Raw genomic sequence first — 24941 nt, 5'->3', positions numbered from 1 at the left:
AATCTAGCCCTACTCTAATCTCTTGAACTATCCCTATATTAAAACTAGTCTAAGCTAACCCTACCTTTTTTTTTTTTGCTGAGGTTTTTACTTTTCTAGTCAGACTTCCGACAGAAAAAGTTGAAAACCCTTCTAAAAAGGCTGGGTTTTTTGAGTTCGGTGAGGTGCTTTTTGAAGCTGAGAGCAATGAAATCATTCAGTGCATTGGACTGAAGGAAAATCAGTAGGACTTCTGGATTTCCACACTCCTTTATCAGGTCTTTGTAAACAAGCAAGGGTAGCTTATTCACAATTTTAGCTTGATCCATCTGGATGATTTCATCTTTGACTTCTTCCCAAATATGTTTGAAGTAGTCTTTTACAGGGAAATGAAATTTGTCAGAATAATCCTCAAACCCTGCCGTTACAACAGCATTTGAAAGGATCGTTGTAAGGGATGTTATTATCAAAGCTGTTTTCAGAATTTCAGCCTCATCCGGTTCAGCACCTTGAACTTTTTCACCAACTTCCCTCAGCATGGTGGCAGCAGCAGTTTTTATTTTTTTAGAACAGATTTTCCCTGGCTCCATGCAGGTAATAAGTTGCTTTAAGTTCACATTTTGAAATTTTTCGCAACTTTTCTTCACCATGGTGGCACCAGCAGTTTTTACTTTTTTAGCACAGCTTTTCCCTGGTTCCATGCAGGGAATAAGTTGCTTTAAGTTCACATTTTGAACTTTTTCACAACTTTTCTTCACCATGGTGGCACCAGCAGTTTTTACTTTTTTAGCACAGCTTTCCCCTGGTTCCATGCAGGGAATAAGTTGCTTTAAGTTCACATTTTGAACTTTTTCACAACTTTTCCTCAGCATGGTGGCACCAGCAGTTTTTAATTTTTTAGCGTGCATTTTCCCTGGTTCCATGCAGGGAATAAGTTGCTTTAAGTTGACATTTTCAACTTTTTCACAACTTTTCCTCAGCATGGTGGCACCAGCAGTTTTTAAATTATCAGCACATCTTTTTCCTGACCTTAAGAAGCATCCTGTAACTTGCTCCTCCTCCTCTTCTTCTTCCAGATCAGGTTCTGATGTCTTTTTTTCTGAGGCTTTTTTCTGACGCCCCTTTCTTTTGGGTCGTTTAAGCTTCGGGGTCGGTAATTTCATCCCGCAAGCTCCGCCCATAGAGGGCTCGAACAGGTTCAGTTTGTGGTAAAGCTGTTTGATCTTTTCCCACATAGCGCTCCTGCAGAGTTTGCCTTTCTGGGGCGTGAGGGGACTCCGGCTACTGCTTTCGCTTTCTCCGGTGAGTCCCTGGACGATGCCTTGTATCGCGTTGTCGACGATCTCTGGACTGAGCTCATCTCTCAACGTAGACAGTTTAATCTCCATCGTCTGGCCGATGGATCCGTAGATTAACCGGAACACTTCTTCCGGCGTCAGGACCCTCAAGAGGAGGACTCCCTCCTCAGGGAGGAATTCCGCCCACACGAGGCTCCCCTGTCCGGGTTCTACTTCCTCTTGCCTTGACATATTTCCCGGTTTGCTTTGTTATCGTCTTGCGATGATAAAAAAAAACTAGGTGGAGAAGACACCTGTCAGAGGCCTGCTTTAAAGATTTTTTCCGTGTGTTGCATGACGTACCAAGACGTCGTTCCGCCACGTGATGACGCAATAATTCTCACTGCACTGCCATGATTTGTAATGCCGTCTGTCGTCAAAGTGTGCTGCTGTGACGTCAGCGCGTTCGTCAGTAGGCGTGTTTAAGATGACCGATGTCGCTGCATTTTCGGTATGCACGGTCGCAGGTCGTGTTACGTCATCATTGTGCGCCGCGGTTTGTTTTGGATTTGAAGATGGAGGAGGCGGCGCGGTCCGCAGCCCTCTTCTGCTCCGTAATCTTGTCGGTCTCCACCCCGCTGCTCGGGGGTCAGCTGTCCGAGCTGTGCCAGCTCCAGGCGGCCGTGCTGAGGCGGAGCCGGGCGCAGGAGGCTTTGGACCGAGACCGGCGGCGGCGCCAGTACTTGCGACGGAGGAGAGCCTTCCTGCTGTCCTCCATCGCTGGGATCCTCAGCGTCTTGTCCACCACCCGCAGACACATCTGGGCCCGCCGACGGATAAGAGGCGAGAACTTTTGGGCCACGGCGCAGTCATACGACGAGGATGCGTGGAAGGCGCAGTTTCGCATGTCCCGGTCGACGTTCGACCACCTAGTAAAACTGATCGGACCGGCTATCCAGCGCCGCCGGACCAACTACCGGGCGCCCATCGAGCCGCGCCGCCGCTTGGCCATCACGCTGTGGTGGTTCGCCCGGTCCGGGGAGTACCGCTCCATCGCGGACACGTTCGGGGTGGGCATCGCCACCGTGTGCATCATCGTGCGGCAGGTCACGTCGGCTATCGTGGATCTGCTGTACGGCCGCTTCGTGTCGCTTCCGACCGGACCACAGCTGGACGAAACCATTCGAGCCTTCGCGGACCGCTGCTACCCGCAGTGCGCAGGCGCCATAGGCTCCACGCACATCCCCATCGCCCCCCCGCGGGACAACCCGGACCACTATGCGAACGGATGGGGCTGGCACTCCGTCATCCTGCAGGGCGTGGTGGACCACCGGCTCCGGTACCGTCCCAGAACACCTATGGCTCCACTGATGATTGATTAGACCAACTGTCGACTTTCCTCTGGATCAGTGGAGCTTCTGATGGTTCCAGTTGACCAAACCTTTGATTAAACCAGGTGAAATCATTTGTCAGGTTCACAGACGTGTACGCGGGCTGGCCCGGCAGCAACAGCAGTGCCTCCGTACTGTCCAGTTCGGACCTGTACCTGAAAGCTGAGGACCGCCCAGATGGTTACCTGTTCCCCAGAGAGGTGAGCCAATCCTGCAAACCAGACTGATCAGATTTGACCTGGGTTGGTGTGTCAGCTGAACATTCATGTTTTCTTTCAGAAGTCCATCCTGTCCAGCGGCGTGGAGATCCCTGTCCATTTGATCGGCGACCTCTCCTTCCCTCTGAGGCCTTGGCTGATGAAAGGCTACAGCAATGAGCATCGGTTGTCCCCAGAGCAACGCCGCTTCACCTTCACCCTGGCGTCGGCACGCTCCGTGGTAGACGCCGCCTTCATGAGGCTGAAAGGGCGCTGGAGGTGCCTGCTGAAGAAGAGCGACATTGATGTCTCCATGATGCCGAGAGTGGTGACCGCCTGCTGCATCCTGCACAACATCTGCGAGCAGCAAGGAGATGCCTTCCTGCCAGAGTGGAGCATACAGATGGCACCGTCTGGACAATTTCTGATCCAGCCAGACATTGTACCATACCAGGGAGAAACATACGGACCGGCTGAGGTGGTCCGGTGCACCATCGCCAACAACCTGCTGTCCATCCTGCAGCGCTGAATCACCTGCAGCTCCGTCTGCTGACTGTGGCTGATTTGATGTGAAAATGCAAACATTTCTGGAAGACTTGAAAAACGTTCTGAGATTTTTCTCTTGAAGCTTCAGACACAGGAGGTGTCTACCAGTTTTATGTCAGAGTTCTTTTCAGGTGAGGGATTTTCTAAGACCTTTTACAGAAGAATTCAACAAAAGTTTAGGACAGTGGGGTTAAAAGGATTTAGTCCTGGAAGTTGTCCCACTTAAAAACATCAGAGAGGTCTGTCATTTTCATTACAGACATAAACTGTGAAAGACAGAATGTATGTAAACGACCCAGAAAATCTCACTGTAAATTCTAAAGTTCTCTAGGGATCATCTGGATGATCCAGAGGAGGACTGGGAGGATGTCATGCGATCAGATGAGACCAAAGTGAAACTCTTTGGGATAAACGCCGCTCACCAAGTTGGAAGGGGAACACTGGGAAGCATGGAGGTGGAAGCATGATGATTTGGGATAGATCCATATTAAGGAAAAGATGAGTAAAGACATATTTTGGACCTCAATCCAATAGAGAATATGTGAAGGTAGTTGAAAGGCTGTGTTTTTAGCAACGACTCAAAAAACATCACAACTCTAGAGTGGATTATTAAAGAGAGGATTAAAATAGGAACTACAGTAGGTAAAAACCTGCTGAAGACCTACAGAAAACTTTGCTTTCTGTCATTAACAACCAGGTTTGCATTACAAAGTATGGAGGTGAACTTCTGCTGTTAATAAATTACCTATTTTTTGCTGAAATGAACAAATATATTTCTTTTTTTAAATCAAGCCATGTGATTTCCTGATTTTTTTTTTACAACAACGAATTAATTGATACAATTGTGAAAACATTTCCAAAGTTCTGTGACATGTATTTGAATATATTTTTCAAGCACATAACAAGTTAACCTCATTCCTTTCATTTTTTTTGAATGCTTTTTTTTTTTACCAAGAAAAGATCACATGTGACCCAGATATCCAAGAATGTTTAGTAAAACATGAAAAACTTTATTTTGAGGGGCATTCATTCCTATGCTTATAACAAACAATTCTTTTACTTCTCACTCCCATCATCTTTTGATTTATATACAAAGTGTTCTGTGTTTTTTTTTTTCTTCATTTTTTATAATTTTAATTTTGATTTATTCATGATAGAACCATAGAACCATGCTTCCTTCCCGTTCTCTTTGCTGAAAGCAAGGAGCAGGACGCTTTCAGCTCGCCCAGTGTATTTTCTACATCACAGATACGGTCTTTTTCAAACAATTTTTTCATCTGCTCCTGATTCACAATCATTTAAATAAAAAAAATACCAGAATGCAGCCTTGGGCTTAATTTTCTTATCATATGTCATCCAAATGTTAAAAACACATTTTGATTAGAGTGGGTTTATATGTAGTAATTTGTTGACAGGCCAGTCTTTCTTTAATGGGCAAATGTTTTGCTTCGCAATTACTGAAAACAATAAATCTGTATATAAATAAATTTGAGTACATCACAAGATTAAATTTGTATTATTGTTTGCAGAAATATACTTGAAAGCTATTATCTGAACCAATTTTAAAATAAAATATGCACGTGAACATAAAATATAAATAAATCATTTGGTTGGGATATACATTTAGGGACACAGGGAAAAATTATATAAGTAATAGTCTACGTATTCTGTTCTATTTTCAACAGCCTTGAAAGTTTCCTCATTCAATTTACAAATTGGCACGAGTCAATTTATTGCTTGACCGACAGGGGGCAGCAGGTGTCCATATGCTGGTTCAAACGGCCGCTAATCGCTAGAAGAAGAAGAACTTTCTTCCCTTCGTTTCGTGTAGACGGGCTTAGGACACAGCTAAAAGGAGGATCTCGAATTTTAGTTTATGAGTATACTTTGTTTGTTTCTTTTTACTCAAGTGAATTTGTAGTTAAAGTAAAATGTCAGCCTGGGCGAAGTCAGCTGTGGGCGCGCTGCGGCCCTCAAGTAGCTCAAACGGGAGGTAGGACTCGCGGTCTTAGCATTAGCAGCTATAGCATAAAACACAACCACCGCTAATAATACATATAAACAAGATTGTTTGGACTAATTAGTTAATCTAGCTATGATAGCTTTCGTATGTGGTGTTTCTCACGAAGTTCGTTGTGTTCTGCAGTGCTCAACAGCTTCGTTTGTTCCGGAGAGCAGCTCCGTACCCGACCAGGGAGGAGCGGAGCAGCGAGCTGAAGGATGCTCTGGACAGGTACGACGACCTGCGCCTTCCCGGTCTTTCACGAACTGCCGCGTGGGTCAGTGCGCTTCCGCGTGCCCCCATTTCATCTGTCTAAGATCAAGTCTTCACCCAGCCGAGTAAAAGAGCTTTAAACACTAGCAGTCACCTGTTGAAGGCTTTTGACGCAGATGAGAATCTTCGATTGTCAATCGTCGACTACTATGGGTGTGTGCCAACGTCCGTAAAGAATGAAAACATACAGACATAATACATAGTTTCATTTGTAAAGAAAGTTGTATTTTATTAAAATAAAAAAGAAAAAAATCTGATATATTTTCAAAAGGAAAGATGAAAATCCAATCCCACAATTCTTTGCGGTCACAACAGGAGAACAGTTTTCTATGGATAAAATTAACAGTTATTGTAATAAAACTTTGTGCAAATTATTTCAGCAAAACTAAACTCTCTTTAACAGTCTGACTTAAAATTGTAACCTTTTTAATGTATTTTTTTATTTTGATAAGATAATAGGTTTACATTTTTTTTCAAAAGATCAAATTACAGGTGGCTCCATTGTGGTTTGTGATTTATTTTGTAGTGACACGTCTATTCTATTGTGTAGCTGTGGGAAAGGTTGAGTCAGGTTCTCCAAATTCACAGATGTCCTTTTTTCCTTACGTTTCTCATATCTCCTCTGTTTACATTCATATTGTTTGCTAAAGAGGTCAGGAAGCTTACATAAGAAAACTCAAAATAACATTTGATTTATTCACCCTTATCTAAGATATTATCTTACAGTTTCTAATTTACCGAACACACCTTCAGGTAATCAGCAGTGAGCAGAGAAAGTACGGGCAGTGTTTCACAGAGATTAGTACTGAGGATTTCTGCACTAAAGTGCAAGTTTCCTTAGAACAGATGTTGAGTATTTCTTTTAGGAGTTTTGGGTTGCATTGTAACCGGCGGGTTGATTTGAATTTTTGTTTGCTTTACAAGAGCACCCAATGACAAAAAACAATTATCTTTTTCAATCTCGATGTGACATTCATCAGAAATCTGGTGCTTTAATGTCATCATTGCTGTTGGATTGTGCAGCATGATGAACAGCAGTAGCTCTAGTTTCAAAATGAAGCTTCCATGGAAACACTGATGAAAATGGGGTTTTTAACTTTTATTCTTTTGGCATTTTTCTAATGATTCGGGACATATTAAATTGCATTTCTGGGTAATTCTTTATTCATATTGTTAAGAATCAAGAGCAGATGGAAAAAAAGCTGTTCAAAAAATAACTTATTTGTGACTTGATGGGGAACAAGCTCCCCGCTCTACTCCATTCTGATGCATCTACTTGCAGACTAACAGATCCATGTTAGTCTATTTTCCACATCTGGCTCTAAACTTTACGACAGCATTGCTCCTGTATTGCTCACCGTTTTTGTTGCACTGCTAATGTAGGGGCTGTAAGATAGTGGGGGAGTGAAAAAACAGAGAGAGCTCTCAGTAACGGGGAGGGGAAGTGGGGATGGGGTTGCCATGTATCAGCTGTCCTGCCCACAACTCTAAGGGAAATTTCTTATGAACTATTGCCGCTCTGCAGATACTATGTCTAAGAAAACAGTTTTTTTCCTTCATTTTGGCTGAAAACAGCTAAATCACAATTAAAAGATCACAGAGTGTTTTGAAAATGCACTATATTACCAAAAGTATCGGTTCACCTGCCTTGACTCGCATATGCACTGAAGTGCCATCCCATACCTGACCCATAGAGCTTTGCAATTTGAAGGTCACATGAAGGTCGGAGCTCTGCAGCAATTGACTGCAGAAAGTCAACGACCTCTTTGCACTATGACCTTCAGCATCCGCTGACCTCTCTCTGTCAGTTTACATGGTCTACCACTTAGTGGTTGAGTTGCTGTTGTTCCCAAACTCTTCTATTTTGTTCTGATAGAGCTGACTGTGGAATATTTAGGACATTTCAGGACTGGATTTGTTGCACAGGTGACATCCTATGACAGTTACACGCTGGAATTCCCTGAGCTCCTGAGAGCTCAACATTCTTTCATAAATGCTTGAAAAACACTCTGCATGTCTGAGGGCTTGATTTCACACACCTGTGGTCAAGTGATTAGGACAACTGATTCTGATCATTTGGATGGCTGGGCCAACACTTTTGGTAATATAGTGCATCTTAAGAGGATCAGTTTAAACAATTTGGCTCAAAACTTTGAGGAACAATGTTTTAAACTTCTATTTGACTTGATTGACAAAAGTTTAATATATTGTCTTCCAGTGGCGGGCCGTGCATTTCACACCTAGGCCTTCAGTAGTGCTCCATCTGAATCAATCCAACCCTCATTAACTATTTTATGGCAATAAAACTTCTACTGCAGGTACAGCTGCCACACACACACCAAAAGCATAAAAAATAACCTGATAAAATTTCAATATTATGTAGGGAGATAGCAAAATTTTACTCACCAAAAATCCAGATTATTTAAACACAAAATCCATCCTTTCTATCCTCAAGAAGATTTCAATCACTCTGTCGTGCAGAATCCGTGCGTTTCGCAGATGGAAAGTGTTCCGTGGCTGTGATAAGCTGGAAAAGGCTGCATGCGGGAAATGTTCTGGTATTCCTGAAGCCTCTTGTGGTCCAGGAGGGAGACAAACATCAGTTTTTGTGATCGATCAAGGTCTGTGTCTGGAAAATAATATTTGCGCGAGGATTTTGCGCTGCACGCGCCCGCGGTGCGTTCAGGAGCCTCGTAGATTTCAGCTTCACTCCCGCTCAACGGAGTCACGGAACTCCTTTACCCGTGCCAGACAAAACTGTGCCACAACTTTACCCAGACATTCATTTTCCACCAAAAATCAGACGATCAGACGCTTTCCACTGGTAACATCTTCAAACCTGACACGCCGCTCCTCGGCACCTGTGTCCGTCAGCAGAACCAGAGCGAGCTGCGAGCTGTCCAATCAAAGCTCGTGAAAATCCTGACGTTTCCGTGGGCCTTCTAGCTGGCCTAGCACGTGGTCTCCTCCAGATCTGATTGGTTGAAGCAACAGTTTGGTCGACAATTATTTTATGCTACAGGGCCCGCAGAACTGATTGTGAAGGCCTTCAGGCAGATTTCTTTGACCCTAGCAACAAATGGTGCTGCAATGTGATTGGTTAATGCTTAAATAGGAAAATACACGTCTGGAAGCAGCGCAACCAGGGAGACAGCAATGAAAGGACGAAGACAGAGCATTTGGAATTATAGAATACGTATTCACGGAAATAAATAATAATTAATATCAGTCTGTGATTCAGATATTTTTAGGCCAGCAGAGAAGGCCTTGCAGGCCCTGACGGCCCGCCACTGTTGTCTTCATTGTTTACACAACACTAGTGTGCATCTTGTAAAGTTAACTTTTTTTCCTTCTCTGACAGTTATGAGGAATTAGAACAAATGCAGAACTTTGGTGGCAGTGCAAAGAAGTTTGAGGGATATAAGCCGCAGCAGTCATCTGGTGAGTCTCTGGGTTCCTATCATTAAAAAAATGTTTGTAGTCTTTAACTTAAAGACTTAATTTACCTTTCTGTGATAACTAACATAAATTAATGTATGATAACATTCTTAAATCTTAACTTTGCTTACCTTTAATAATTTCCTGTTGTCTTCTGCTAACCTGCAGCTAAGTCGGAGGTGTGCACTCCGTCAGACAGACGCAAAGCTCTGTACCAGAAGTTCTACAAGCAGGTCCAGGAGGAGAAGAAGCCGGCCGACTGCGTCGTCCTCTCCATCACCAACGAGTGTCCGTGAGTCCGTCCTGCAGAGATTTGAAAGCTGACAGCTGGGGCAGCGTTCCTGTCATTTATTTACTGAGAAGTTGAACTGTTTGAAATGGGTCTCAATTTGAGCTGAATTGTTTACGAGTTTTGCTTTTTGATACCACTTTTTGAAAACCTTTTAACTTCTACTTCATGTTTTAAAAGCAAAGATTGTGCATTACATTTATGTAAAGAAAAACTGAGCAATGTTATGTATTAAATGAAGGGGATACTTAGTTAGTTAGTTACTCAGTTGCATCAAATGTTTACCCAAACACTCTCCAGAGGGAGCAGAACTTGGATTATTCGGGTGGTTTTAATTCCCAGCAACATTCTCATTGTCTCATTACTGACCACCAGTGGTCAAATTTGAGACTGCATCTATCTAAGTGGATTTTTAGTTTTCATCATCACAACGTTACGTCACGTTATTAAGCTGCCTTTCACACTAAACACAATTCATCAAATTTGCACCAGCACTCTTTCACCATGCGGTGAATTCTCTGCTCGCCACCTGTCCAAAAATATGTTCTTATGCTTGATGCCACGGCTGCGTGTGGGAGGAGCTACTGTCAAGTGTTTTAGCCTGATCGCCAAAGCTGAGTTCCTGATTGATAGATGTGATGGAAGGACCTGCCAAAATTCAGATATTTGAACTCTCACCACGCCACTCATTTCATGCTGCTGCCAGACCACCAACCCTGTTGCTCAAATGACATAGCAGGACCTCAGATCGTGCCTGTACCGCTGAATTAACATTGAAACTCCTCATTGGTTCTGTTGCCTTTAGACATGAACTAAATCTTTTCTATTGAGGCTTTTACTCTATGCACATTTTTATGATTTCCCTAAACATAGTTTTTTTCATGTTTTTCCAGGAAATACATGACATAGACTTTACAGTTTAACGTGTTAATCCACAAAGCCACATCAGTCTTTTCAAAGAGATATTTCTACAATCACCTTCTGTCTTTGGTTGGACCTCCACATGATGGAGTCAGCAGAACATCACATTGATCCCGGGAGTTTTATGTGAAAGAGAGCTTTAGTTGTTGATCTCATTAAAAAAAAAGTGAAGCTTGAGTTCTTAAAAAAAACCTAAACTTTCTGTCATTTAAAGTGGATTTACTACACTGGTGATTCATCTTCCTCAGAATCTGCTGCTGCACCTCTCCTTCCTTTGGGATTTCACATTCTGCAAAGCAGAGTTTGAAAGTTTAGAAAATGAAAACACAAACATGCTCATTTTAAACACTAAACTTCAATCATCTCCCTTTGCTCTAAAACAAATCTGTTTTAGTTTTTTCAGCTTCTGCTCAAGTTTTCTGGAAAACTGCTGACTTGGGTTTTTTTTCTTGGCTTTTTTTTCTCCTCGGCTTTGCAAACCTGAACTGGAGGCTTTGATTTGTTAACATTTAAAACAGAATTTCACATGATGCTTCAACCTCCGGGTTCGGTTGATGAGTTCAGTTCCCAGATTTCTGCATGTGTCCGTATATTAAGGGCACAAACTTATCTGTCATATAAGTTTATAAGAAACAAACAGAACCAGAACCACCACGGCAGGTTTTTTCTTAAACCCCTATCACTTCCTTCATGTGACAAACCATAAACTCAAAGTAGTTCTTTATGGCTGTGAATCAAAGAGTGTTTGGTTATAATCCAGCAGCACACTTTAACACATATTGATATAAAACTATTTCTAGACAAAAACCTGCAGGATCAGACGGTTTTGGACTGCACTGCTCTTACAACAGAACGATTTGTTCAGGGTCTAAACAAAAACTCCAAACATTCAGTCTGTTTGATACATTCCATATTAATACAAACCCAACACAATATGTCTTTAAAATAACTGTATGCACAGACTCAACATTCACCCAAAAGTCTGAACAAAAAAGACTTTCTATAACAGCACTGTTGTAGTATTTTTACAAATGAATCTTCTGACCTCCACACAGACGCATTAAACTGACCGGGACAGATCTAAGTTCTGGTTTAAATCCACTTTCAGTCACAAATCCTTCAAACTTTCCATCACACGATTTTCATTAGATTTCCAGATGGTCACTAACTGCAAACATTTGAACACACACTCAAATGACAATTCCCACATGAAAGAAAAAGCTGAACCAGTACAAGCTTCTTGTTTATTACCGAATCAGATTTATTTATTTATTTTTTTATCTTTTCTTTTCCCTCTGAACACACAAACTCACAGGTTCAGAGAAACTCCAGGACAACCTTTAAGGACAGAAAAACCCACCAGAACCTTAAAGACACCAAAAAAGTTCAGAGGTGTTTGATCAAATTACAAATAAAACAATTAAAAACAAATATTCCAAGTATCCAGCACGATGGTGGAGGTCAAGTCAAATGAAGTAGGAGGACATAAGTGTAATAAACATTTTGCAAGAGTTTTGTATAGTTGTTTTTTTGAGTTTTAACTTTTTAAAAAGTAATTAGCATCAATTATTCTGATGGACTTTCTGCTCTTTAATAACTGAGTTATCTTTGGGAATCTCTGGGTTTTTAACACAATTACTTCATGTTTTGTGTTTCCTCGTGTCCTTTTAAGTCTGGAAAATGATCAACTCATAAATTATTTAAAGATGTTAACATTTACTTTTTTTTTTTCTCAACTCGACCATCGTTTGGTCTTCTGGGATGTGAGTCATTAAAACAATCGTCATCACTGAAAGGCTTTAAAGCCAACAGACATTAATTTCTGACAGCAGCTTTACACACACAAACACACAAAATGTGTCCATGAGTCTTCGTGTTTTTGTTGCACATTTTCAGCAGACTGCTCCCCGTAGACGTGACCCTCAGGGTTCCTCTTTGTGCCAGTCCAGTCTTCTTCAGGCAGAAATGTCAAGTTAACAAAGTGTTTTTCTTCCTCTCAAAGGGAATACCCCAAATCGCTAAGCCAGTGCTTGCAGGAGCGCGGCCTGTCAGTGGAAATGCTCTACCTCCAAGCGGAATCAGGCCTGACCCGGGCCTTGCAGGATGTCCGAGCAGATGGCTCGCCGTTATGTATACTGGTGGAGCAGAAAAACATAGCTCTGTCCTCCTGCACTGTTATCATTTTCTCAGAGTCCCTCAAAAGTAAGTCCGAACCCCTGGCACTCCTTCAGACTTGCCCAAACTGTCTCACCCCTCTCATCATGTAGCTTCTCCAAAACTTCACATCAAACCACAAAAAAGAAAAAAACATTCAGAAAACAATCGACTGTACATGAGAACTGGAATGAGAGTGTAGAAAGTCAATTCTGTTGATATATTTTTTTTCCCAATGTGGATGCTGCCATGTTGGAACCAGACTACTGCTGGGTTGATAAAATCGATTAATCGATCTAAGCTTAACAGATCAATAATTGATCCATAAAAGTAGAGATTGATCTAAAGGATAATGCTAAAGTCCGCTAGCTTGATGCTAACATATAATGGAATTTCCCATAGGACAGCTAATACTAACACTCAGTCGACGTGAATGAACATCTTTATACACTCACAGGAATACATTTTCCTCACTTTTAAGAAAATATATTTTTTAAAGTCACCATTTGTGGTCTAAATCAGTTTTTCGCTCATTCTTCTGGGAAATGTGTAATGCTATGGCGTGATTGCCACCTAGTGGCCAAACTGAAACGCCCTCCAAGAGAGGCAGAACAATTGTTGGAGCTTCTCTAGTTGAGAATTCATGTATAACTGTATACTATTAACAATCTCATAATTTCACTAATACACGTTACAGTATATAAACTGTATCAGATTAATATGAATATATTCAAAACATATATAGATTATTAATGTATTTCTAAACAAATGTGTCTAGACTGTGTAAACTCAAAAGTGAATTGAATCAAATTAAGTGGATCGAAATAATCTAACAATCCAAATCGAATCGATCCAGGCTCTGGTGAATTGAATCGATTCTGGAAATTAGTAGTGATACCCAGCCTTAAACCAGACTCCGTCAGGAAGCAGTGATTAGTCAAAGTCGGAACACCAGAGGGGAGGAGTCTCTCAGTCCAGTTCTCATATACAGTCAATGGATTAAAACATTCACTGAAAACCTGAAAATATTTCTGCAAATGCATCAAACACACTCGCACCTAAATGTACATTTTAGTTCTCCATGATGAGACTCTGCAGCGCTACACTTCACTCATTTCAATGATTCAAATATTGTATGTAGACATGGTCCTTTCACACAATTAACTCCCATGAAGCCTTTTTTACCTCTGATCAAACCAAACTAAACATGTTTTTAATCTGCACTCATGAATCACATTATACAGAACCAGAAAGAACAGAAACGTCGATCATCTGATCAGAATCTTCACTCCTGACATACTTCTGAATGCAGTTTTTAATAGACAATCCTAAAGTTTAGGTCACACGGTTCCTGCCCCCCCTAAAGTAAATGTTTTCCTCCCCTTCCAGAGTCTAACCTCTCAAAGCATAAACTCATAAAAAACACAGTACCGCCTTAAAAAAAGGGAAAACCACACAGATGTTGCAGCTCTTTTTTGTCTGAATTTTTATTTTTTTTACTTCCTAAAATTTCCCTAATAACCCCCCTTCACTCCCCAGTCCATCGCAACATGCCCAAAGAGCAAGCCATGGAGCTGGTCCAGGCGGAGTACAGCCGCAGGATGGTCAAAGACCGCTCCCCAAGGGACCCCGCCGACATCGCGGCGCAGGCGTCTCAGCTGCTTGACGACTTTTTGGTTCGAGAGAAAGTTGAGCGCCACGTCGTTCCCACCGAAGTCCGGCAGCTGCTGCGGCTGTTGGCGGAGGGCGTGCACGTGTACCCCGAAGAGCTGGAGATCATCTCCGAGTACGTCAGCTCACGGCAGAACTACGTTCAAGGTGAACCTCGGGTGAAGCATCTCCATTTGCGGGCTTCGTTCTGTGCGTTGTCAACAATGCTCTCGTCTGTCCAGTCTCAAACGTGGAGGTGGACGGGGGAAACGCCTCTCCTTCAACACTGGGGAAACCGCCTCCTCTGCTTCCCACCCCGCCACGCCCTTTACAGCCACAGTCGGCATCTTTAGCAGGAAGCCTCCTGGGGGAGCACTCCCCTTCTCTACCGCTGCCACTCCTACCTTCACCAGGTGAACCCATCTCACCACTTCATCCGTGCTTCAGTCATTCCACGCCGCTACTCACAAAGTATCTGCTTCTGTAGTTTTGACTCAAAACTTTAAAAAGTTTCAGTTTTTGAACAGAGACTTTCCATCACACGGTGTCTTTCCTTCTATTACGTTTAAATACTACCTCAGTGTGGGTGGAGGCTTTTTAGGAAACAGAAATGCTTCATGCTTCTACGGTTCTTTTTCTTTTCATTTTTGTAGCTTCAATAAGACTAACTTTAATTCTGGAAATGCAAACTATTCTACTCATTTTATTCTGCTGTTTTATACAAAAGGCGAAAAAAGCCTGGCCTACTTTAGTTTTTATTCATAAATATAAGTATTTAACCAAAATTGTTATTTTTAAAAAAGATACGAAAATAAATAGCACAACATCACATTCAGTTCATTTAGTTTTAATTTCATTTAGGGAGCGGCCAAAAAACAAATATAGAATTTTGACGTTTTTATCAAAGTTTTTTGGTTATATATTTGACATTTTCAAACTTTCTTTAGGTTTAAATATACAGTGGTGGACAAAATTGTTGGTACCCCTCAGTTAAAGAAGCACAAACCCACAATTCTCACTGAAATCACTTGAAACTTCCAAAAGTAACAATAAATAAAAATTTCTTGAAAATTAAACAATCAAAATCAGCCATCAATTTTGAATTGTTGATTAACATAATTATTTAAAAAAACAAAGTAATGAAACAGGCCTGGACAAAAATGATGGTACCTCAATAAAAGATTGAAAACTATTTGACCAGAGTGACATGATTAACTCAGGTGTGTCCTTTAATTGACATCACAGGTGTTTTATTTGTTACTTTTGTAAGTTTTGAGTGATTTTAGTGAGAATTGTGGGTTTTGCCTTTCTTTAACTGAGGGGTATGAACGATTTTGTCCACCACTGTGTATATATATATATATATATATATATATATATATATTTGCTTTTTAATGGTTTTATTTTACAAATCTTTTTCCATCTTCATAACTGTTTTCAGCATCTGCCGCTTTTTCCGTGTCATCATAATCTCCTTCCATCAATTCTTCTTTCATAAATTCTTCTTTTTTTTTTCCTGCCCCTCACAGATCATGTTCGTGTTCTTTTTGTGTTTTGTCATGCTTTCCTCTGCAGGTTCTCACCTCAAAACCAAGCCTCCCCCTCTGCTCTCTCTGCATGGACTGTCGGGGGCCCCCATCTCTCGCGGCCCCCTGCTCTCACACAATCCTTACGGCGGTCCCGGTATTCCTCGAGGACCCCTGCTTTCTCACGTCCCTCCGTTCCACATGGGCCTCCGAGGCCCCCATGGTCCTCGAATGCCCCTTCCCGCCTTGAAGAGCTCCCGTCCTCCACTTCTGGCCACTCCAGGTTGGTTCTCGTCTCTTCTTGGCGCTCTATGAAGAAAAAAGTGAGTTGAAACAGTTTCTGGTATTTCATTGAAATCGTCTTCCTCAGGGATTCCTCGCCTGGCGGGCCCGCGGCACTGAAGCCCCACAGGCCTGTCGGTATGCAGGCCGTAGTGCTTTTGAGCATTTCAACTAGAGCAGGAAGTCCAAAACCTACGCGAAGAGTCCTCCACCGCCTCGTTTTTTAAAGCTGTCAACTACATCTATAACATATTCAAGAAGAAACAAAGCAGAGTGTCCCAACACTTCCCGCTCTCAGGATTTTGTAGTTTACTTGCGTAGTGGCGCCCCCTGCTGGATTTTCTTTTCAAGATGGTGCTTAACCTGCGTGATGGAACAGCAAATGAGTTTGTTGTAGAAAAACGTAGATTTGAACTCAGTTTGTACAGCTTATGAGCATGTTGTTACTTTTTGTGTTTTTGAGTTTTGACCATATTTTGTGGTTCCTAAACACATCTGTCAGCCCTTTTTTTTCTCAACTATGAAAAAGGATTTGGAGGTTTCCTCCCATCGGACCACTTTAGACGCCACCTATAAAATCCAGCATCGAAGCTGCTGTCGCTTTCATGTTTTGTACATACCGCTCTACATTTTTACATGAAACTGTAAATATTTAGCCACTTCAGAGGAGACTTCTGGACATGCAGTAGTACAAAATCCTAACTTTCTCAAAAATGTCTTAAGATAATTTAACATGTTGGTATAATTTCAGACTTTTCATGTGATCTATTTTTGTTTTCTTAAGAGAATAAACATGAAAAATCAAAGTTCCAACTTCTAATCTATTGTCAAATGATGGATTTTCCTGCAGAAATCATTATGGATAGTTATTTTGTGTGAAATATTTAGGTTTTAAGCAAAACGGGAGTGTGGAACGCTAAGAGAAAAACTAAAAACTACTTCCAGAACCTTTGGCCAGTTGGTTTAAGATGACAAAAATCCAAATGAAATAGAAAAATAACCTGAAAAGTCACAGAACTGCATCTGTGAAACCCAAAGACCTTTGAAAAGGAAAAATAATTTTGGATCTATGAGACCAGATGTTGCGAGAATATTTTGTTTTATAAAGATAAAAAGGAAACTGTGTCTGTCTAATACAATGAGGAAACAAATTTGCCTGTACTTTTTTTTGTGTGTTTTAATTGTTGCACTGTATTCTTTACAATCGTTCTGCTATTTAAAGAAATCGCAGAAAGGCCCCCTCCAGAATTTATAGTATGCACTGCCACCTTTGGAAAGGCTGACACCTGACAGTGTCATGGATTGTTCACAATCACTGTAAAAACAGGTGATTTCAATGTCAGATTTTAAATAATCCGAGTCGTCTGACCTTCGTCCAACAATCGGCATCATGGGTTCTTCCAAGCAGTTGTCTAGAAACTGAAAAAAGTTGATGCTCACAAAAAAGGAGAAGGCTATAAGAAGATAGTAAAGGGTTTTCAAATGCAAATATCATTAAGAAATGGCCGTCAACAGGAAGAGTGAAACTTAAAGCAAGATCTGGAAGACCAAGAAAAATCTCAGAGCAGGATTGTGAGAAAAGCAATTCAGAACCCAAGTTTGACCGCACCATCTCTCAGAAAGACCTACAGACTCTGGATTTGTGCTGCACTGTTATACTGTCAAGAGATACTTGTACAAGTAAGGTCCTCATGGAAGAAAACATCTTCTACGTCCTTGAAGTTCAGAAATAAACAAACAAGCCTGATGCATGTTGGAAACACTTTCTGTGAACCGAGCAAAGGTAAGTTTGGAGAAGAAATGTCCAGAGTTTAATGAAAAGAACTGTTAAGCATGGGGGTGGATCAATCATGCTTTGGGCTTGTGTTACAGCACAGGAAACATTTCACCAATTGAAGGAAGAATGAATTCAGCAAAAATGTTTGGACACTAACTTGATGCCATCTGTGAAAAACATGAAGAGAAGATGGCTTCTATAATTAGATAATGATCCTTAACATACCTCAAAATCCTCACTGTCTCACATTAAAACTTAGGGTTTTGTCGTGGTCTTCCCAATCACAACCTCAACATCACTGAAAAATATGGATAGATCTTAACAGACCAGCGAATAACAGACATCCAAGAAGTCTGAGAGAACTGGAAGACTTTTAAACAAGAGTTGAGTGACTCTTGACTGGCAACAAAACGCGTTTACAAACTGAGATACTTACCAAGGAGGGCAGTACAAGGTACTAACTCTGCAGGGTGCCCATACTTTTGTACACTCCATTATCTTGCTTTCTATTATTTTGAAGGTTTTTGACATATTAAAAGAATGTCTCATCTGTAAACACATGCCTCTGGAACAGGGGTGTCAAACTCAATCGCACAAGGGGCCAAAATCCAAAACACACCTTAGGTTGCGAGCCGAACAGGATAAACTTTTATTGAGCAAAAGCTAAAGCAATTTTTTTTTACTTTAAAACCATAACTTTTTAACATATTAACTAAATATATAGTATTCCCTGCAAAAATGCTGGTGTGAATGCTGTATGTTGAATTTAGTAGCTGAAGATGTTAGTGCTGATAGCTGAAGATGCTAGTTCTAATAGTTAAAGATGCTAGTGCTAATAGTTAAAGATGCTGAAATTGATAGCTGAAGATGCTAGTGCTGATAGCTGAAGATGCTAGTGCTGATAGCTGAAGATGCTGAAATTGATAGCTGAAGATGTTAGTTCTAATAGCTGAAGATGCTAGTGCTGATAGCTGAAGATGTTAGTTCTAATAGCTGAAGATGCTAGTGCTAATAGTTAAAGATGCCAGTGCTAATAGTTAAAGATGCCAGTGCTAATAGCTGAAGATGCTAGTGCTAATAGTTAAAGATGCTAGTGCTAATAGCTGAAGATGTTAGAGCTAATAGCTGAAGATGCTAGTGCTAATAGCTAAAGATGCTAGTGCTAATAGCTAAAGATGCTAGTGCTAATAGCTAAAGATGCTAGTGCTAATAGCTGAAAATGCTGAAATTGATAGCTGAAGATGCTAGTGCTAATAGCCAAAGATGCTAGTGTTAATAACTGAAGATGTTAGTGCTAATAGTTGAAGATGCTGAAGTTAATGACTGAAAACACTGAAGCTGATAGCCAGCTAAAATATTAGCTAAATGCCAAATTAGCCTAAACAAACAAAAACTTAGATTAGCCAAAACAGCTAGCATGTAGCTGAAAAATGAGCTAAACTTCAAAATATCCTCAAAAACTGAATAAAAACCTAAATTAGCCAAAATAGCTGGGGAGTAAATATTAGCTTAACTCCAAAATAGCCTAAAAACTTTTTAAAAAAGCCAAAAACAGCTAGGATGTAGCTGAAATATTAGCTAAACTTCCAAATGCTAAAAAAGTCCTAAAAGCTAGCAGATTGAAAATGTTTAAAACTTAAAACCGTAACTTTTAACATAATTATGAAAAATAAAAAGGCAGTAATATTATTCCAGAATAAATTCAACTTAAATCTTATAACTTTCAACATTTTCACCATAAAAATATGTTTTGTTGAAATCATACAAGTTGGAAATGAGCGCAAGATAACATCGGGCCAAATTAATAACAATAAACATTTTCATATTCAGAAAAAATGGTTCTGGGTTTTTTTAGTGTTTGAGGTTCAGAGTTTGAGATTGAAGAAGAAGAAAGAACCAAATAAGAAGAACTGGCTGAATAAAACATCTGGATTATCCCCAAACTTCTGAATAAACAGGAAGAGATGAAAGAGGAACTTGAACGGTGTATTCCATTACGTCCAGAGCCACATTAAAATATATATATATACCTATATATATATATCTACATCAGAGCAGCATGGCGGTGTGATGCTGCAATGCTATAATTGAAAAATCAAAGAATAAATTTATTAATTCAGGAGCTCTGATCAGTTAACCCTTTAACATAAGAGCTCTAGTGTTTATGTTCTATGATCAACATTATTCCAGTAGATTTTGAAGGAGAAAAGCGGCTCGACGAGCCGCTTTTCTCCTTCAAAATCTACTGGAATAACGTTGATTGTGTTAATGGATGAAAAGTTACAGTATGTTAAAGATTTTGTGTTTAAATGTTTACACAGCTGACTTTCCCTAATAAACCAAATCCCTTTCTCTACTTCTGTGTAGGATTTAATGAGGAAGTAAAAAAAAAAAGAAAATTTTCAGTATTATTGAATACAAGCAGAACTCTCATCAGCATAAAAACGATTTCTGGAAACAAAATCCATTTTTTAAACCTGTTGATTTTGCTCTGGAGTCACCCTAGCTGGTGTTTAAACCACCATAGAAGGAAGCTGGAGAAACTCCACACCAGCTGGGATTTGAACAAGAGCCATCTCATAAATGAGAGTGCTAACCACTACACTACCGTGCACAGGGAAATAAATAAAAAAAAGACAAAATAACATGCTACTCCCGGTCAATTTCATGCTTTTGTGGGCATTCCAGCTTCTGCCTTTGATGAAAAATATAAAAGCAGCAGAACAGGGATCCAAACATAGTTCAGAAAAAAATGTAAAAGTCTAATCAAAGATTTAGGGCTCATTTTAGGCCAATTTAAATAGAAACTGTTTGATAAAAAACATTTGTATGGTGTCAAAAAGCATCTGATATTCTCAGAATTCCCTCAATCAAAGCCGCATTTATCATCACTTTTACAGAAATTTGTTCAGAGAAGACTTTTGATGAAAAACGTAAAAAAAAAAAACTAATTAAAACACAAAAACAGATAATTTTGCTTTCAATTAATCTTTATTTGGAAATATAAAAAATAAATAAAAGCATTAAATTGTTCCTTTTTTCTAATATATATATTTTTACATCATTAAACATTCATTCCTATCGGATTTACCACAAACATCTACGTTTGCATCGTTCTTCATGGAAAAAAACGCTCTTGGTGCAATAAAGAAATAAACTGAATCGTTTGCTTCTAAGAAGCTTCACTTGACAAAAACTTTCAACAGAAAGAAATCAGCTCCATTAGGTTACAATTTGTCTCAACATTTATCAAGAAATAAAGAATATCAATAAATAATCCACGTCAGCATAAAACAACAAAAACTATACAATAGCTATTTGTCGATGACATAGCATCAGTAAGAATAAAAAGGTTGTAAAACCTCAGCTGCATTATGCAGAAAATTACTTAGTGTTAAGGGAACGAGATGGCCTACAACTTGACTCAAATAAATAAAAAATAAATAGATTTATTATAAAAGATGGGCTTTTGAAGACTCATTAAATTTGCAGGCACGTCGGCTGCAAAGGAGCTTCTTATCTGGAGGTCAGACTGCATGACGATGCTCGACGCAGCATCACTTCTTGTTGTTGGGCCTGGCGCAGAAGCACCCCACTGCTACATCCACTTGAGCAATCTCCAGTTTGTACATCTCGGCCGTGCCGTTTCTCTTGTTCTTACAGAGGACTCGCTTCAGAAACAACCGCGACACCACCAGGTGCTTGGAGTTGTAGTCCATGCTTTCCTTGACTGTGTTGCCCTTGACGAGTATGCATCCGGTGCAGAGACACTCTGCTTCCATGTAGGTGGAGGGAAAAAATCCCTCTTTTGTAACTTCCCTGGAAACAAATACCATAAAAATAAAGGATTATGAAGCTTAAAACACAAATAAAAACACCTGAATTTTTAATTTTTAAGATCTGCATGAATGGATGCTTTATCAGAGCGCGGAAGCATCACAAACCAGAAAAAACACCTGTAGCTCCAGAAAAAAAAGACTAATACTGCCACCTACTGTTCAGAAGGTGTTACTACAAAAACACACTAACAAACTGGATAGAAACATTTAATTTCTGATCAAATGTTTGTTTTCTTTGTTGTAAAAATTGTAGGTATAAATCCTAACTAAGTAATGTGAGATTTTATATTTATTTGTGGGAATTCAACTTACTTTTTTGTTGTTTTACTGAAAAGTCTTAGGTGAACTGTAAATATTATTCCTCCATTGTGGCTCTTTGGCTTTAAATAAAAATTTTAGTGCTTTGAAATAATAATAAGTTAGTTATTTGACACAGGAAGTCTTTTATTTTGAAAGAAATGTGTATTTGATGCCGTCTTAAGTAAGACAAACTAAAACTTTTGTATGTAATACTGTTATAATTCAGCTATTTTCTATTTTTAGCCTTTTTTTTTTGGATAAGTAATATTTCCAAACGGTAATGTGGGACTTTAGTGGCTATTTTGGCATCAAAAGTGGCAGATCTCTTAAACAGACCTTCGTTCATCAGTGTGGAGCTGCAGTGATGCAACCGCCGGTCGGGTGAGCCAAGCTGGGGCTTTCCCTCCACACCTCCCTGCTGAGCTCCTCCTGTCGGTGGCAGCCCGGATCGAGTGAACGTGATTTCCAGGGTTTATTTCAAATCTGCTGAAGGCTCGGTTATGGGTTTGATATCCATCAGGTAAACTCTACATTTAGTACAAGTTTCTTTTATTTATTTATTTTTTTAAACTTTAACTAAAATTTGATTTTCTGTAAAAAATGCAATAATAGCATTACTTATTAATGAAAATAAGTGTAAAAACTACTAAAATAATTTTATTTAAAGACTAAACGTTTAAAATCAGGCAAGATATTAAACACTTTTCAGTAAAATTCTGTTTTTTAAAATAAAATTTGTATTTATTTGAGTAAAATTTGAATTTTAAATTATTTTTTCCTTTCATGAAGAGTCAAAAGTACAAGTTTACAACTTAAGGAATGGAAGGGAATAATTATAAAAAAAAGATTAAATTCTTATTTTATGCTTTGATGCTGAAACATAAAATCTTAGCACGATTAATGTTATTCCAGTGAATTCTGAAGGAGAAAAGCGGCTCTTCTCCTTCAGAATTCACTGGAATAACATTAATCTTCTTAACAGTGGTAAAGTTAAAGTAAATTAAAGAACAATGTATATAAGCATGTATATAAGTTGTTTACGACTCTCACAATCAAGAGAAACTAAATCCTAATGCTCAAATTCACCCTTCAAATAATTATAATTCAAATTTAACACAAATAAAAGAAAAATATTTTAGAATTAATATGACATTTTTATATACTCAACTTTATTTATGATTTTAAAAAATCATATTGAAATTAAAAACTATTTTAAAACTTTTTAAGCAAGAATAATAAACTAAGAGTTGGATGCAGAAAGATGCTCTCGGATGATGAGGATGAAGATGAGGAGGAGGATCTCACCTGTACTTCCAGGGGGAGATGGACCTCTTTCCATCATCTGTAGAGACCCAGTTCTGGTAAAGATCCACCGGACAGCCGGTGGTGTTGGAGCTCGGGGTGGAGATGCTGTGCCACCCGATGCCTCGCCTTGCCATCGTCCTGGTCGCCTCTTCATCCAGTTTCTCTTTCCGGACACACTTCTTGCACGCGCACAGAGCCGCGAGCCACAAAACGATGATGAGAATCTTGAGGGCGAAAACAAACCTCAGGTGAGTTGGAGTAGTAGTGATGGTGGTGGTGTGTGCTCAGCGGGAGACTCACCTGTGGAACCCGCATCTCTGATTCCTGTCGCAGCGTCGAGTACCCATCCCGCGGCCAGAGCGGTCCTTTTTAATGAGAGGCACTTCCCGTTTTGGAAGCGAACAGGTTAATAGAGAACCGGAAGTAGGCTCGCGCTACAAACAAAGCAGCTGGGATTCCAATGCTTTCCATCGCAGCTGGCGCGCGAAGCAACTCACCGGAAGTAAAGTGAGCCGGGGGAAAGTTTCATGGATCACAGCGATAAAGTTAGTCGGTCAATCCTGATCAAACACGTGACACGAAGACACCGCACTTGTTACCGCGTGGACAGAGTTCAAACGCGGACATTATTATTGTACGTTTACTATAATAGATTGAAATTTGATATTTTATCATCACTTATCCAGAGGCGGATTTAGCAGTTTGGGGGCCCCCGGTGAAAATTAAAAAGGGGCCCCCTGCAGCATTTGTATTAATCATATATTTAAAAAAAAAAAACTTACCTTAATGTGAAATAACTAGTAGATAGAATTAATTATGTTTGATAAGCATTTAACCCTGGAACACTTTTGCTATAAAAAGTTACACCATCACTTTTGCTGCTGAATTTTTACCCGATATACCCAATAAAAAGTATTCCTCACAAAAATAGTTCAAAATATGACAACACGCAATAAATTAGAGTAGTTTTTTTTATTTTTAACTGTCATTTATGTAACAAAATGGAAAAAAATACATAGGAAAATCTTAAAAACAGGCTTGAAAATGGCTGAAAACTGATAAATTGAGAAGAAAAAAATCCTAAAAAAAAAAAAAAAGATCTTTGGTCTATTCATTCCTGGGACATGTATGACTTTACCCATGGGCTACGACACTCAGAAAAATGCAGCATATTGAAATTTATGTGAATACTTTTGCTCCGGTGAAAATCCCCCAGCGATTGTGCTAAAAACTGAAATAATTTTGAAACTGTTGTGCTGAAATTGAACAGGAAATATGCAAAATGCAGCAATTTTGAGGATCAAAGTGAAATGATTAGGGTCAAACGTATAAAATGCATCTACGTAACAGGTTGGTGGATGCACAGGGGTCGTAATTAATTTATTTTAAAAGTTAAGCAGAGTATTTTCACTTTATTAAACTTTATTCTAAATTTGGAGAAATAACAAAGAAAACATCAAGATTTTCTCTAGATATATGGAATCCTGATAATTTTCACATCAAAAGTTAGATTTTTATTCTCATATTTTTTTAGGAGTTTTTCCTTACCGGGAGGGAGGGTCTAAGGGCAGGGATAACCAGTTTATGTAGTCTGTTTAGTTTTTAACAATTGTTTATATTTTGAAGCCCAATGAGGCAAATCTCTTTGTGATTTTGGGCTATATAAATAAAAATTGAATTGAATAAAACATACTGAAGTAATACTGTCATCCCAACATTTCACCTTTTTTTTGGAATATATTAAAAACGGGGATGTTTTTCCAGTTGTGCCTAATTAAGTCCATCACATTAAAGC

General features: G+C 39.6%; 4 protein-coding genes across 5 annotated transcripts in view; 2 read left to right on the top strand and 2 right to left on the bottom strand.

Moving 5' to 3' along the window:
• Positions 1-1541, bottom strand: part of LOC112151879 — a 2891-nt gene extending 1350 nt beyond the window's left edge. Inside the window, exon 1 of the mRNA XM_024281000.2 lies at positions 1009-1541. Within this exon, the coding sequence (XP_024136768.1) occupies positions 1009-1508 (500 nt within the window). The 5' untranslated portion in view covers positions 1509-1541. The remainder of the gene's footprint in view (positions 1-1008) is intronic.
• Positions 1542-1737: 196 nt separating this feature from the next.
• Positions 1738-4710, top strand: LOC112151880 (protein ANTAGONIST OF LIKE HETEROCHROMATIN PROTEIN 1). Its single transcript, XM_024281001.2, has 3 exons — positions 1738-2595; positions 2730-2847; positions 2927-4710. The coding sequence occupies exons 1-3, from the start codon at positions 1751-1753 to the stop codon at positions 3371-3373; spliced, it is 1410 nt and encodes a 469-aa protein (XP_024136769.1). The 5' UTR covers positions 1738-1750; the 3' UTR covers positions 3374-4710.
• Positions 4711-5016: 306 nt separating this feature from the next.
• si:ch211-216l23.2 (uncharacterized protein LOC565061 homolog) lies at positions 5017-16738 on the top strand. 2 transcript variants are annotated; one of them, XM_024281004.2, is made up of 9 exons: positions 5083-5383; positions 5537-5623; positions 9027-9106; positions 9272-9395; positions 12316-12515; positions 14007-14285; positions 14360-14530; positions 15693-15926; positions 16014-16738. In XM_024281004.2, exons 1-9 carry the CDS (start codon positions 5322-5324, stop codon positions 16043-16045), a joined length of 1269 nt encoding a protein of 422 aa, XP_024136772.1. In that variant the 5' UTR covers positions 5083-5321; the 3' UTR covers positions 16046-16738. The 2 variants fall into 2 exon arrangements, with proteins under 2 accessions (XP_036068403.1, XP_024136772.1); XM_036212510.1 differs by lacking the exon at positions 14360-14530 and having other exon boundaries at positions 5017-5383.
• A 3258-nt stretch (positions 16739-19996) lies between these two features.
• Positions 19997-24730, bottom strand: il17c (interleukin 17c). The gene is made up of 3 exons (XM_024281038.2): positions 23447-24730; positions 23147-23370; positions 19997-21521 (listed from the first exon to the last, which is right to left on the bottom strand). Exons 1-3 carry the CDS (start codon positions 23459-23461, stop codon positions 21260-21262), a joined length of 501 nt encoding a protein of 166 aa, XP_024136806.1. The 5' UTR covers positions 23462-24730; the 3' UTR covers positions 19997-21259.
• Positions 24731-24941: the final 211 nt, after the last annotated feature.

The sequence above is a fragment of the Oryzias melastigma genome, linkage group LG6 (genome assembly GCF_002922805.2).
Source record: "Oryzias melastigma strain HK-1 linkage group LG6, ASM292280v2, whole genome shotgun sequence".
Taxonomy (NCBI): Eukaryota; Metazoa; Chordata; class Actinopteri; order Beloniformes; family Adrianichthyidae; genus Oryzias; species Oryzias melastigma.
This window is presented reverse-complemented; position numbering and strand designations above follow the sequence as displayed.